This window comes from Botryllus schlosseri, chromosome 11 (genome assembly GCF_051294905.1).
Source record: "Botryllus schlosseri isolate E-star chromosome 11, Bs_hap1, whole genome shotgun sequence".
NCBI lineage: Eukaryota > Metazoa > Chordata > Ascidiacea > Stolidobranchia > Styelidae > Botryllus > Botryllus schlosseri.
In genome coordinates, this window is record NC_137246.1 from 23,687,964 (window position 1) to 23,703,743 (window position 15,780).

At 39.0% G+C, this 15,780-nt stretch overlaps 1 protein-coding gene and 1 pseudogene across 4 annotated transcripts in view; both read left to right on the forward strand.

Moving 5' to 3' along the window:
- The window catches only part of LOC145449416 (nitric oxide synthase 1-like), a 38,278-nt pseudogene extending 31,766 nt beyond the window's left edge, over positions 1-6,512 (forward strand). Inside the window, exons 21-28 of the transcript XR_013918251.1 lie at positions 2,878-2,937; positions 3,348-3,517; positions 3,814-4,024; positions 4,089-4,176; positions 4,300-4,418; positions 4,490-4,638; positions 5,946-6,140; positions 6,219-6,512. The product of XR_013918251.1 is annotated as a nitric oxide synthase 1-like (transcript). The remainder of the gene's footprint in view (positions 1-2,877; positions 2,938-3,347; positions 3,518-3,813; positions 4,025-4,088; positions 4,177-4,299; positions 4,419-4,489; positions 4,639-5,945; positions 6,141-6,218) is intronic.
- Positions 6,513-9,534: 3,022 nt separating this feature from the next.
- The window catches only part of LOC145449407 (nitric oxide synthase 1-like), a 31,830-nt gene continuing 25,584 nt past the window's right edge, over positions 9,535-15,780 (forward strand). The window contains exons 1-4 of one of the 3 annotated variants that reach the window (XM_080327760.1): positions 9,535-13,526; positions 13,599-13,803; positions 13,903-14,020; positions 14,772-14,920. In XM_080327760.1, the coding sequence (XP_080183886.1) occupies positions 13,622-13,803; positions 13,903-14,020; positions 14,772-14,920 (449 nt within the window). In that variant the 5' untranslated portion in view covers positions 9,535-13,526; positions 13,599-13,621. Of the gene's footprint in view, positions 13,804-13,902; positions 14,021-14,771; positions 14,921-15,780 lie in introns of all 3 variants that reach the window. The other 2 variants (XM_080327761.1, XM_080327759.1) reach the window with 2 other exon arrangements.

The window sequence follows — 15,780 nt, forward strand, 5'->3', positions numbered from 1 at the left end:
CGGTCTAGAACACTGGTTCTCAAACTTTTTGGACATGCTCCCCCCTTGGCGATGGTCAAAAAAGTTTCGCCCCCGCTGACACCCCTCCGCCCGCACTTAACGTCATGTCAAAAAGAGCACATCATCTAATACAGAGGTAGGCAACCTTTTCGCTAATCACGGCCGCATTTCGATTACTCATGTAGCCTAGGGCCGCATTCCAGGGCATAGCCGTAATCAACTAATTGGAGGCAAAATACCGTTGTTAAACTGTCCATATCCATTCCCGGTGAACTCCGGACTATTATACTTTTCACAAAGGTCTATTGTACGCACCGAAATCGTGTATGAATAGATGCTGGGATTTCATAGTGCCCCGCGAAAATCTTTCAGATTCACGAATGAATTCCGTGATTAATAGTAGCAGTATCACATATTACTATCAAATATTTATCCTTTCTCAGCCCATGTGATCAGATTCACCAGTAGGGTTCATGGAGGGAGTGCTTTCGAAAATTCAGGGCAAGTTATAAAGGATAGTTCATCTTCGGATGGGCCAATTGTTATTAGTCACTTTGTTGCATGCTGGTATTTCTTGACCCCCGATCAGGATTGTCGATTGTATGGGTAGTGGAAATATATTAAAATTGCCCAAATGTACCATAAACAAATTTCTTTCGTGATGAGCACACGATTACAATTCCGGCTCAGATTGAGAAGGGCGCTACCATATTAAAATCGAAAAATAAAGTCACGTTGAAGTGCGCGGAGCGCGAAGAAAATTTCAAGATTAATTAAAATCACCCAAAAATTTTGGAGTGAATTCGTAATTTCCATTTCCATGTCGACGGATGCCAACACATACTAATTGAGTTAGGATTCGATGACCGCACAAATTACCTTCTACGACAGCAGGTTGCCCATCCCTGATCTAATAGTATATGGTACGTCGTACGCCACGTTTGAATCCGCATTCCAATTTTTGGGTCTTTTCCCCAAACTTGTTTTAAAAAAGCAAAACACATTGACCAGGACATCGATTTATTTCAAAGGTAGATTGCACTGAGACTAATCCTAATGATGGCAGTGACTACAGATAGCACGGCGTCGTTCTGTATACTGCCATGCTAAATTTGATCAACTTTGGAATGCAGTGCAGTTCGCCAGCTATTAACAACAGCTACCCAGCGCACCGAGCTTTAGGCTACTGCCAAAGCTATGAAGTAATGAATGACTTACACGTGGCAATTACTCCAGATTTTCAAAGAATATAAAAAAATTGCTCAAATGTAGTTGAAATCAATCTTTACTCCGTTGAGTGCGACTGCTGGAGTTTGAATTTGGCGAGCTCTCTTGAATACGAAATAAGTTTCATCTCCAATCGTATTCTCAGAATGGTTGTGAAACACATGTTTAGTCAGAATTCATGCAGACTTGGTCAATTTCTTGCGCTCCCCCTGAGAGCCTTCCGCACCCCGCAGGTTGAGAAGTTGAGAACCACTGGTCTAGATGTTATTTTCTACGTGGGGAAATCTTAAAAGCATGGTTGCATGTAAAACACGCGGCATGTTTTAAACAGCGTTTTAAAAAGGGCGTTTAAAAAAATCAATTTTTTTTCAAGTTGTGAAATTATACCATAACTGTGTAAACACTTTACAAAAAAATGTTGTATGAGCCTGCGGACAATTACCACCCGATATAACCGACGTATATCGATGTGGGATGGTTGGATCCTTCAAAATAGTCTGTTCAACAGCAATAGTACATACATTTCGTCAAAGGAGCTATTTTAACCCTATATTTTCAATTGTCAAAGTCAATCCACTATAACGCCGCAATTGAATACCCGTGACGTCATGTCTTTAAACAAAACGTAAAAAAAACAATAAAAAAAATGTTTGAAATTCGGGCTTTGTTTTAACCATGTTTGTTTAAATTGTTTTTTGTTTTAAATGCACCCCTGTTTAAAATGTAGGCAATAAGTTATTTAACTTCGAAAAACTGTTAGCGTAGAAATGTTTGTCTGTTTGTTTCGAGGTATTCATGGTGTGTGTCGACTACTATGGTCATACCAGGCCAATTTTCTTCATTTTAATTCCGTAGCTGCCGACTTTTAGAACGGCCCACTTATAGGCTTTTATAAGAAGCCGCTAACACGGATGAGATGGCAAGGAGGAGCCCATATAAACCTCCAACAGTAAGGTTGAAGTAGATGAAGGTAATATCCTAATAAAATAATGTATTGAGTATTTTGAAAGAGTATAAGTAGTTTGTCGCTGATAACTTCTGTGTATCTTGCCATTAGTATTCAATTTATCAACTTTTAAATATAAGGATAATTGTTTGTACATTACATATGTACATTTTTGTAACATTCTTACATCCAACAACGTCAGATTCATGTAATAGTGTTATAGTAGGTTTGCCATATTTTGGAAATCTGAAAAGAGGTCACATCTTCAAAATTTTCAGACTTACAATACCGGACAAAAGTCCGGAAGAATTGGTGAATATACTCCGAGTTTATAGTTGGTTGACTAAAAAAAAGCTCAACTTTCCGGCTTAACTCATGAAATACGCAATTTCTATCAGGTTTTCCGTTGGTTGACGAAAAAAAGGTAAACTTTCTGGCTCAACTCCCTAATGACCCGCCGGTCCGTTGCTTGAGTGCTGATTTCCTATATCTGAATCCAATTTGCACCTACATCTAACCAAAATTTTTAAAAAATAGGACATTTGGGCGTCCTCCGAGGACACTTTCAAAAAAGTCAAAAGAGAGGACTAATCCTCTTAAAAGAGGACGTGTGGTAACCCTAGTAATAGCCAAGTAACAAAGTAAAGTACCTATACAGGTATGGTCTGACATCAATATGATCAACTTTATCTGCTGTAATTTAGGGGTGCTCGAGAGATTGTCGGATGATATCGACGAAGACACGCTGATACAACTGCAAATTGGTGAGCAGAGAAACACCTCATTAGGGTAGATCATTGTGCATACTTTTATGTTTTCGTTAAGTTTTCTTATGTATTTGTTTAATCAGTTACTGTTTTTCGGCGTTCCGTGCTGAGTTATGGCAGTTGGCAGTGGAATTGATACAGCCTATGTTCATCGACTGCCGTCGATAATTATATTCGCAGAGAGGCCATGTTTGAGATACTCTATGGTACATCAGACATTTTGAAACTCTTAAATGGCAAGGTCAAAATAAATTCAACAATAGTTTTAAACGAAACTCACGATGATATACGAAAAGCTACCACGATAGTTGGAGTATGTAGTGAGAACGTGGAAGATTTTCATAACATTGAAATGGTATATTGGTATTATCCAAGTATTTCTAATCTTTAATTTGCACTGCGTTTAGGGACCACCAGTAAGTGGGTCGTTGACAAGCGCCTTCCAGTATGCACACTTCGATGCGCATTCGAAAGGTATCTGGACATCAACTCTTGCCCGACACCATTGTTGCTGAAACTTTTCGCGGACTTTGCGACAAACCAAGAAGAGAAATCAAGGCTACTGGAACTTGCCGAGGTTGGTACTAAGGTTTCATATAGAACGCTATTATTACTACCCTGCTGCCTAATAAATTGAGGTTTCCCGCTCTTAAGCATAAGCATTATATTTGAAAAACAATATAGTAATGGGTATTACTCGTGAATGAGGTAGCAGCAATCTCTGGAGCCGAAATCGAAACAAGGTTCGCCGTTTACCCGCATCAACTGTAGATAACTGACAAGATCGATGGCCAAGAAATAGAATAGAGGAACCTGTCGTTAAAACTCAACTCTGGCCATCCGAACTGGTGATAAACAAAATGTATTCAACAGGGAAAGTGAAAATACGAGGAATACAAATTCCATTACTCGCCAAACATACCCGAGGTCCTGGAGGATTACCCATCCGTCGAAATTGAAGCTTCGCTGCTATTAAGTCAATTGCCTCCGTTGCAATGTCGCTATTACTCCATCAGCAGTTCCGCTTCATTGCATCCGAGGCAAATCCACCTGACTGTAGCGGTCGTCAATTTTAATACCCAAGGTAAGGTTCACGCATTAATTTGTATCACTATAGCAGTCAAATCAATCCTTGGCTTGTTCCTAAGGTGGTAAAGGACCAATACATCACGGTGTATGTTCCACATACCTGAATACAGCATCGTATGGCGACCACATATATTGTTTTATCCAGCGGTGAGTACATCACTTTATCGACAAGACACGAGGTCTACTGCATTGTAACAGACATGTATATGTCGACGGGACCTTGTAACCTTGCATCTTTTTGTAACTTTTGATTTCACTACTCATATTCAGCGCCAAAGATTTCCGCCCTCCAGGCGACCCGATGAAACCAATTCTTTTGATTGGCCCGGGCACTGGAATCGCACCGTTTCGAAGTTTCTGGCAGCAACGAGAATACGAAATAAAGAAAGGTTAAATTTATTGCTAGTTTTCTATATCGATTGCGTATACGGTCTATGATATCTCCTTCTCTCACATACAGGCACGGCATGTGGCGGGATGGCGCTATTATTTGGATGTCGACATCCGCAACAAGACCAACTTTACAAAGAAGAAATTCAGCACGCTATCAAGTGTGGTGCTATCACACACTATGAAACGGCTTTCTCGAGGCATCCCGAAGAGCCTAAGGTAGAAATTCAATTCCAATATGCCATAGATCAGTTCTGTGGGCTCCTTCCGCGTTATCGCCTCCAGCTTACGTGAAAAACTAAATGTATCTATACGGAGTCATGGTCAGAGTTCATGACTACGACATACGGAGAGAACTATGATCAATTATAAATAATTCTATCGGACCAGTAGTTTAACTCAGCATAGATCTAAAAACGGTATATAACATGTTGTATTATAGCCTCTATTACTCCGAGCAGATGTGGTGGTCAGCACACGTGGTTAGTAGCGAAGTATATTTCTACTTTGTCGAATTGCTCAAGCAGGTTTCTGTCACTTCCACTTCTACTTGAACAGTTATTTAAGAGAAACTGAATATTTTTTACAATATGGGATTTGAAGAGTGGAATATAGTAGGAGAAAAAATTGCATCACTTTTAGGAATCGCGTTGTCATGAAATAACGCGCGAAATATGCCCTGTATCATGGAAACTAAATATATATTTTAAGATTACGGCTATTTGTAGCATAATTACTCGTTATGCGTTAGAAATAAAGATGCATATTGCAATTTCAAAACTAGCGACCTCCAATTAACTGCAAAAAGCACGCGACCACTCGAAAAAATCTACGTTTTGAAACCAATTACGTCGGTGCTTGTCTGACCTTTGACCTTTCATCTTATACTTCCACTGACTCGTGAAAACGATGTCAACCATCCCTTAACTACGATGAATATGTGTGTGGCGGTGGTTTTTTCTTTATGGCTCATCCTTCACCACCTTGAGTGCTTCGTATAGTGCACATGGTATGGCGCGGGTGCTGCAGGGCCCAATATGTTGAGGGACGCGGTAGCGATCGCACGTTTGTTGTCGTAGTGCTGGTTTGTTTATCGTTATGTTTTGTCCTTTCAGTAAAACGAGTGACTTTTTAACGTCACCAAATAAAATATTGATCCACTTGGTATTCTTGTTTGATGTTAGTTGGATATCAGAAGAAGTCAGCTTAATACAATCGTCGCCATTTTTGAAGACGACAATGTGTATGATTGAGATATAATTCCTCGACCTATACAAGCATATGATAGGCCAATATGTTGGCAGCAATGCTCGATTTTCCCGTTTTCTTGGAAGGATGTCGTCAGTGATCTCATTATAACGTCAAGTTACGCTTAGCGGAATAACATGGTGTCAATTGTAAAATTTTGGAAGTTGCTCTCTGCGATTTCGATCCCTATGTTTCCGATAGCTATGTAGCGTTAAGGAAACCTTTTCTCATATCACAACTGAGGGACGTCAATCAGCGCATTTTCCTTATTTCCGCAGCAATATGTGCAACACATTCTGAAAGAGAGAATAAGCGATATGGCATACAAATGGCTAGCGGAAAAAGACGGCCACGTGTATATCTGTGGTGACGTTACCATGGCGGATTGTGTCAATAAATCGCTGATCGATGTAATGGCGTCCACGGGCAAAATGGATAGTGCAACAGCGATGGAGTACGTCGCCAAATTGAAAGTAAGCACTATGCTCTGCATCCTATTGAAGTTCCATGTAGTTTTGCTGTAAAACAGTTCGACTGTTCGTTTTATTCAGGAGGCAAAGCGTTTACATGAAGACATATTCGGTATTACTCTGAGGACGTTCGAGGTTAACAACATAGCTCGAACACGACGAATGTCGAAAAAGATAAAGCATTAAGAAATCAACGAATTTTCCAAGCGCAATCCTACTCGCATAACATAGACCAGCATTTATACATTACAATATGATGTTGTTATTATATGTTGCATAATTTATGACCATTTTATACTCGGAAATCTTCGAAACTGACAAGGTTTTTGTGTCGTTATATTGGAAATATACCTTCATAATTACTCAGACAATTCGTTTTTAGACTATGTGTTAAGAATCGTACACAGGATTGTCCGTCGTCTCGAAAAGCGGTTCTTCACGATTCTACATCGACCGGATGAACTCCGGCAAGTTACCGAACTTAAGGAAAAGGGCATCCTAACCCAAATCTACTTCGGCATCTGACATATGTCGATCTGACGAGGGTACACAAAGTTTTCTATAACAAACAGTTAAAGCTGGGCCCGGGCTGAGGATACAACGAGACATCTTCACCCATTTCACATCAACTAAATTCAATCGCACCCGTCAACTCTGTTTTATCCGTAATGCGATGATACTTATAGTTTGCCTACTCAACACTGCACATACTGCTATAGCAGTCTTGAGATCAGAGAGTACAAAACCAATCAAAATAAATCTCTAGCTAGGTATTTTGTCAGCGAATGCAGTGTGTTTGAGCTGAATGCGTCTCGAGACATTTCAATTTTGTTGCTGGCCACATTCGTCCATGGTATAAGCACGCAAGTGCCATCAGTTAAAGCAGAATAAACTATGGTACTGATTACTATGCTGAAGGCAAACGATTTTATTCATGAAGCATTCACTGCTCTATTTTCCTCAGAAATGTCTCTTTGTTAGCATACCGATGCGTAATTCGAGTTCACAGTAATCAGCTTTCATCAACTTAACCTCCCTGATCGATGAACCGATTTCTACGAATGCTACGCTGTGGATGAATTCATATATGAGCATTTGAGCAACGAGCAGCTACATAATTCGATAGGAGTGCTTCACGACATTTTTTTAATATGTGGTACCCTTTTAACAGGCTAAATCGTTCGCGTCGCTCGAGCACGGAATTAATGTAATGAGGTTTCAGGTTAAGCATTTCAAAGAACGACATAAGATTGCGCATAACAGGTTTAAAAGTATAACTCATGTCAATGATCGCATTTATTTTAATTCCCATATGAAATTCTTCATTTCCAGCGAATTGAAAATCAGTCCGCGGGTTGAGAAACACTGTTCTATATCCAACGATTTCCCGGCTGTGATACATGGAAATGCGACTTTTCTTTGGGCTTTGTTTTGGGTCTTTATCGCTTTGCTGTTTGGAATGTTGGGCAAAATTATTTTCGCGTTGCGTTATTTTCTTGTTGATTACCGGCAGAAATATAATTTTCGGCTGTCTCGCATCACAGCCCGTGAAATGGGAAAGTACCGAACTGCACAAATCTGCAGGAGCTGACAACGAAGTGCTGTCATGTATAGGTTTCAAGCCTAAAGAACATGAAAGTGTATGCATGTTCGATTGAATAGCAAAGAAAAAAACGTAACAAGCAGACACCCTGCAAATCTTAAACTGTTAGGTTATTCAACGGAACGGTTACACAACGAGTATATCATACCCTAATAATTACAAAAAAATCATCAATGCAACTTTTCACTTCAACTTCTATTAAAATTAGTGCAACAAAAACTTTCCCTATAGTAATTATGCAATATATACTTCCTATACCTTTACGAGCGTATTACGATATTGGTTAGTAATAACGAATGTGCGGTATGTGTAAGCTCGAAATATTGCAGTTGGCCATTGCGTTATATGTATGGTCAGCACTCGTTCATAATCTCCATGTCCATGAAGGGCTTAAAAGTCGCTAATGGAACTCAGAGCCCGATGCTCACTATAAGCTTAACGATTAATTGTAATGGTATTAGACATCACATCAGTTCAGTTGAGCTGATTTTATGAATAATTTCAATCTGCAGACAGGCTGTGAAGACCTCCATGTTATTATATTGTATAAGAGTGCAAATCAACATGCACATCGTCCACATTGATTCATTATTGCGCATTTTGTGAAAACAGGATCTTGTAATACTATTTTCGAAGTTGCCCTTTAACTTTGCGAGCTTCTGAATTCATCAAGGTCCGCGAGCGTTGAGAAGTTTCCAAAGGGCGCCGCCAACATAAAATAGTTTGGAACCGCAGTCGTAGCCGTCATATAAGCTACAGCGTGACTAAAAAGCTCTGCGCTATTTGTGGCTAGACGGGCGTATCTAAAGACTTGATTATTTCAAGCAACCTGTTGTGAAGTAACGCCCGTGTCGGACTGTAGAAATAAGTCGAGAGGGTGCCTTTCCTAAACGATTTGCCAAGAAGGGTGATGCCAGGACGAGGGATATCGAGGGATACCTATATTATCTATATCTATATTATTCTTAATAACAGCCCAGGTAGAACAGTGATTTATATCGATCATTTGCGAATTATACCGTAAAAAAAGTCGGTTGCAAGCTCACATTTGCCTACAATTCAGCCAGCTGCACATACATTTGATTGTTTTATTTCCAGTATGTATACTTAAGAAGTACAATTAAAGCGTACTTGTGGTAGTAGATAGATTTATAGTGCCTGTTGAACAACAAATATGAAAATATATTGACATGAGTAATCGTGTTTTTCGTGGCATATGATATAATATAACATGCCTACACAATCCATGTCTGTACCAGTGATGAGCATTGGACGGATTCGGATATGATTCGGACCGGATTTTGCACAATTTTGAGACAGTCGGATCGGACTCGGATTTTATTGCTGATTTTGTTTCGGATATTTTCGGATAGTTGTAACTTTCCTTCGGATATTTTTGGATGGATTGACCAGACGTGACTTTTGATATCCAGTCAAAAGAAAAAAAATCGTCAGCTCAACAACCAAAACGGACTGTGTACCCCTTGTGATAGGACTGGTAGCACTCTAAAGTTGGTCTGTCAAAGGCCCAGGCAAATATACATCGGCTAACTCAAGGCTTGGCCTTTGTAAAGTCTACGCCATAAATGTATCTTAGCTCGGCTGCACAATTGGCATTCTGCAGAAAAGTTATTCTATTCGGATTTTTCGGATTCTGGTCGGGATTTTTCGGATTCGTATGGATATTTTGATGAGATTGTTCGGATTCGGACGGATTTTTCCTCAGACACTGGAGCTGTTGGATGGATTCGGATTCTCAGAAATCAATATCCGCTCATCACTGGTCTGTACATTATACATGGCACATTCCAAGTGCATTGATTGACTTCACTGGTCGACAAAATAAAAAAAGAATATTTTAGGCAGAACATCTGAGAGTCGTTTCTGGGGTTTTCGAGGTTGCTGATTACGAATATCACATTAGTTTTGTCAGATTGGCTCTTTGTCAGAAGATATTTATACCTCCAAAAGCCTGAAATTACTGTATTTACCCTTAAATATTTCACTTGGTAGGAAGAAAATCGTAGCTTTTTTCTAATTTTATACTGTGCATAAATAGATAATTGACTATGAAGAACCCTCATGCCATTGTAAGTCATTCTATCAATATCAACATGACATAATGCGAAATATTTGTTTGTCAAAAAAGCAGTTCGTCAAACCCAAAAATTGTACTCTTGCACAACGGAAATACATATTCAATTGGTCATTCTACAAAGAATAAAGAGTAGTATAAAACTAAAAAATTGTCCTTCAAAGGCTTAACTGCAATACTCATATGCGTCTGATTTCTTTTGACTGGTAAATGGATAATTGTCCGCCGAGTCAACAAAGTGGGTATACCTAGTAACCCTATCAAACGAGAAGCTTAAATTTGGTAGCTGGTGTATTCGAATACCGATGAAAGATTCCAATTTCACATTAAAAAGGAGTTCACTGCATGTAATTTCTCCTAAGATGTAGTAATTAAAACTTTTTGGATGATCACAGAGCACCCAACTACAAACAGTTGGTCCGACAATTCGTATCTGCATATCGAAAACTTGAGCACAAGCATGAGCATAAAAGTTCACTTCCTGTTAAGTCATCTTTATATATTTCCTGACCATCTTGTTGATTAGCAAGGGGTGATGTTCCACCAAGACATCAGAACAACAACAGAATAATATCAGGGCAGATGAGATGAACAATTGAACATATTATGGCAGACCATTGCCGGAACCTTTCGAGAAACTGCACTAAATAGCTTACAGGCGAACATCGTACAAAAACAATTGTGCTTCAAAATATATTAATATTATTATTATATTGCAGCTGATTATTTCAAATCTACAATTGGTGATTGACGAAAAAATGATTGAATTAATGCCACGTTATTTGAGTATCTAGGTAAATGCTTAAATGACTGGAGTTTATTTATGTAGGCCTACATGATATTCGTGAAAGCCTGTAACTATGATAAATCTATTACCCCTAAATATAGTGCTGCTGCTGCATGTTGATTTAAAAGAGTCTTCTGTGTGTAAAAATAACAAGCAGATTGACTTTCTAAACTTTATAGTACGACTGAGCCGATTTTATATCTGGTCATTACCGCGAAATGGGAGAATTTGGTTAAAATAGCCCATGGGTTATCTCCACAACAAGAGCCAATTTGAAAAAACTATGGTCATATTCGGAATCAGTGCCATTCAGAACCCCCCAAACCACTCTTACTTTGTCTGCCTAAAAATATGTGTTAACCAGTGCTATTTATTATTTACGTGACGTTGACCATACATCATATAACTGATGCATCTATAGCAGGGCTCGGGAATCTTTTTCGATTGAAGAGCCATATTTACCCAATATTTTCAATTGTGACTCCAAAAGAGCCATATAAGTCAATTAACGGTTACGTCACTATTGAAAATTCGTGACGTATGGGTGGCACTAATATATGGGATTCGTAGTGTGCCCCATGATTTTCTGCCCACATTCGTAGGTGGAGCCGTGACTGTAGTAGTACATTCATATACTGCAGGGTGTGATGCGTCCCTGACTTGGGGTTAGGGGAGGCAATACCTCACATGTCGTCAGGGACGAGTGAAGGAAAATTGTCAAACCTTTAACGATTATTAGTATTTTTTTATCGATGTTTATGATTGACTAGATTTTGAAAAAAAAATTATTCCGATAATTACGGAATTTTTATATTTATTGTTCGAAAACAACGCGCGAAAGGAGATGTAAGGCACAGATGAGGCACAGACGGGCCTAGCTTCACTTATGAGAGCGAAAATCATCGTAAATAGCTTAGAATCCATAATCATTGATCAAATGTAATTATCGCGCTGATTCCGAAAATCCACATATTGATTGACTTCTAACTAAAGTATTCGGCGTAACATAATATTGCTCTGCACACCTACATTTTTACGGCGATGTTAGGAAGCTACTTCCCAAACAAGAACATGGATAGCTATGGCGGTGTTTTGGATTGGAATTTATAATTGTGAATATAACTCTCAAGGCAGTTTACTTCCAGGCGTAGATCAGAAGGACAATGTGTATTTGAAAACTGCATTGTTCTACAAGCGCCGCCATGTCTGCTATTCTCTTTGATCAATCTAGGTGTCGTGCAGACCCAGCAAACACAAAACTTATTGAAGATATTTGTCCTACGACTTGGACGACTAGAAGATTTTCAGCTTTTCTAAATTAGATTAGAATTAAAATTGGAGCTCCACAGTTTTTTTCAGAATTAGATTAGAATTAGAACTAGAGCTATACAGTTTTTCAAAATTAGATTAGAATTAGAATTTGACCTCTACAGCTTTTTCGAAATTAGATTAGAATTAGAATTAGAGCTCCACAGCTTTTTCCAAATTAGATTAGAATTAGAATTACTGAATTCGCGAAAACTTGAAAATTAAATGAAATTGTGAATGGGAAATTAATACAGCAAAAATCAGTTCATATCAAATCACTTTGCATTCCCATAGCCACAAGAATGGTTAACGTCTGTACACCAAACTTGGCTCGTTTTTTGCTATACCAGGGGGCACCGCAATCGCGGCCGGCGATCTTATTTGAGGTTTAGAAAATACGCGAAATAAAGTATTTTGAAATATTAAAATTGATTTCAGTTTCGAATTATTGTTGTTGTTTCAGAATAAGCTATTCGTATATGACCAACAACGCTATTACACACTAGCTGAACCGGCTTCGGCGATGGCAACAGCACTCCATCGATGGGGAGTCGCTGATATCAATAAGCATATTGTCTTGGCGTGCAAAGGCCCAGACACTGCCTAAACAGAGACGTTTAGAAAGTAGCATAGGACATCGCCACAAAATCAATCTTTAGGATGAGATAGTCTTTCAGCTATAGTAACATGTCTAGCAAGCCCCAATATCGATTCAATAGTTGTTGCAAAGCGTTGTCGGGTATTGTGCGCAGCTATAGGGTTACCATACGTCCTATTTCAAGGGGATTTGTCCTCTTTTTTTTTTAACTTTTTTGAGAGTGTCCTCGGAGGACGCCCTTTTTACCTCTTTTTTGAGAATTTTGGTCAAATTTACGGCCAGATTCAATTTTTTTAGTCAACCACCTGATAATGTAAAGGAAATAACTGTATTTACCATTTACCATATACCTTTTTTTCAGGATTTTCCTCCGAATTTGCAACTTTTAAAATTTTGAAAAAGTGTCTTCTTTTCAGATTTCCAAATTATGGTAACCCTATCATAAAGTGCAAAATATAATGACGTTTATGATCATGATATTTCTTGTACTATTGTACAATACTTTAATTAAATCAGTAGTGTGCGTGTGTGAGACATAAAAGATACTTGAATAATTGGCGAAATAAACATAACATAAGCGGGAGCTAATGTGAAATCTTGAGACCATCAAGGAATTACTTCTGATGACAAAGATTCGGTTAGCTCAGTTTGATAAATGTGAATTCCAACATTGATAAATTGAAATGTATTATAGATCTACCTTGGAAAATTACATGAAACTCATCGTCATAATATAGTTTTCAGCACAAATCCGTATATTAACAGAATGTTGACCAAAAGATGAATTTAACGCCGTTACATACGCGGTGCAGGAAATGGATCTGCAGTTTAGCTTGGTCTACAATAGTATGTTTGATCTAAGCCGGAGCAGGTTAAGGGAAGGGCAAAGATAACACGGAAGTCACTAAAATATGCCTATATGCTGAGCTTGCATGTGAATATTTTGACCAAATGTATTTCATAGCCTGTTAAAGGGCCATTGAGGCATTGTATCTCAGGTTTCAGAGTAAAATATCTATATCTGTTGTATTTAGACCCTACTTTACGAATGCAAATTTCTCATTGCCCAGCAGGAAAAGGGAGCAACTCAACGATGCATAGCAGAGGGTCGGCGACGTGCAATGGCACTAGCCTCATATCGACCAGCATGCTTCCAAATAGAAATCATACGCCAGTTAACGAAGAACAGCAAACTTCAATGCTATCCGGTAAAATTGCTGACTCCGACATGCGGGTTCGATTTCCGATCGAAGAATTCACAGAACATACTACTGGGTACGTAATGGAAATTAAATGCAATCGGTTACACGATCAATTGCCTGTAATAAGATCGTTATATGCGCTTTCACACGGTCTAACTCGGTGCAATTTTAGTCAGAAATCGACTACAGACGGGAATTATCTGAAGGACGGAATCGCGTCATTTCACACTCTTAAAAACTGGGAGACCGGAGAACAAATTAACGATACGCTTCATCATAAAGCGAAAGTGGTAAGGGAAGACTTTCCCCGTGTCGGGATGACTTTGATAAATCGGCTGTAGATGAAATTAAATTACATAACATATAGTTCCGTGCGAGACAGTGTGAGGTGATTCAATCCTCGAATATCCCCGCTGTATCGTTCATTGGTAATTTGGTGCTGGTGACAGACAAATGTTGTGGTGTAACTGATCAGTGATCAGTGATCATAAACAGTAATGCGCCAGCTCCAGCTGTAATGATTCGTAAAAGGACTGTTCGGTACTTATATTACGTTCCTGATGCCGAAACCATGATGGTTTTGCCGTGACCTCTTGATTCGATAGTCAGTACAATTGCCTGAATAACAGATTACAAGACTCCTTTTAATAATCACGCCGCGTCAGGGTCGCACAGTGAAGTGTAGCACATTCATCCGTCATGCCTTAATTTTGTACTAGGAAACTTATGATTAAAGAAAATTTATGAAACTCACGAAATTTTATTTTGTACGAGGAAACTTTTGAAACGAAACAGGGTAACCAATGAAGCAGGGGTACTAATGAAACAGGGAAACTTATGAAACTTTATTTTGTACAAGGAAACTTATGAAACAATGGTAACTATTGAAACAAGGAAACTGTATGTCTATCGGTGTTATCAAATCTCCCGGTAGTTTACACGGTGCCGTTAGCCAAAAAAGGTCGAGAACCACTGTGCTAGGGTGTGTCGCCACCGATCTCTTATATATAGTAGTAACTTTTCTTGCCTTGCCATACCCAGGAAACTGGATGCAACAGTCATAAGTGCATTGGGAGCGTGATGCATCCAGACCGCTTGAGCTGTGACCCAAGAAAGCATGTGAGGTCGGAAGCAAAGAAAATAGAGGTCGCGGTGGATTTCATAAAGCAATATTACAGCTCCATGAAAAGGTATATAGACTATCATACGCCAGTTAACGAAGAATAACTCAGCAGCAGATAGGGCCTACTCCTCTATACATGACATAACATAGACATGAATCCGTATAAACTGGCCATAGTGGCCAACCTTCCATATCGACTTTTGCCATACATACATTGGAAATGATAAACGAGATTTTTATAATCACATCTTTGAGATTCGGATCGACTTCAAATAGAAGGGTTCAATCATGCCGTAAGTACATTTAGCAGAAGAAGTACCCCAGAATTCTATCTTGATAATAATTCGAAGGTCGTCTTACGGCATATCCGATGCGGAACCATGAACTATGATGATGTTCTTCGTCGCGCACCGATGAGTGATAATGGTGTGCTTCGAGTGCAAAGCCCATAATTGAGAGTATACCACATTCCTATATGACCGCTATATTTTCATCCTAATTGACTTAACTATTTATCGGATGTACCGGATACGAAGCAATTTACATGCTATCAACGGATCCCAGCACGTTAACTTATAGTCATATACAGCATGTAGCCTATAGAACAGTGGTCGGGAACCTATGGCTCGCGAGCAATATATGGCTCTTTTGGGTATAGGATATGGCTCTTTGCCAAATATTAATTTTTGTACTGAATTGATCAATATTGCAGCGACTTGTTGATAAATTTTCATCACGGCCAGAATAATTTGTCTCGTGGCAGTATAAACATGTCTTTGAGAGGTTAAGACAATGCCGTCTTCAGGTTTAGGGGCTCGGACCACCTCTTTTCGAAATCCTCAAATTTAAATTACTGTCACGCTGGCGGCCAATATCACTCGCGAATTCTATGTACCCGACTCGAAATCTTTAATTGTGCGATACGTT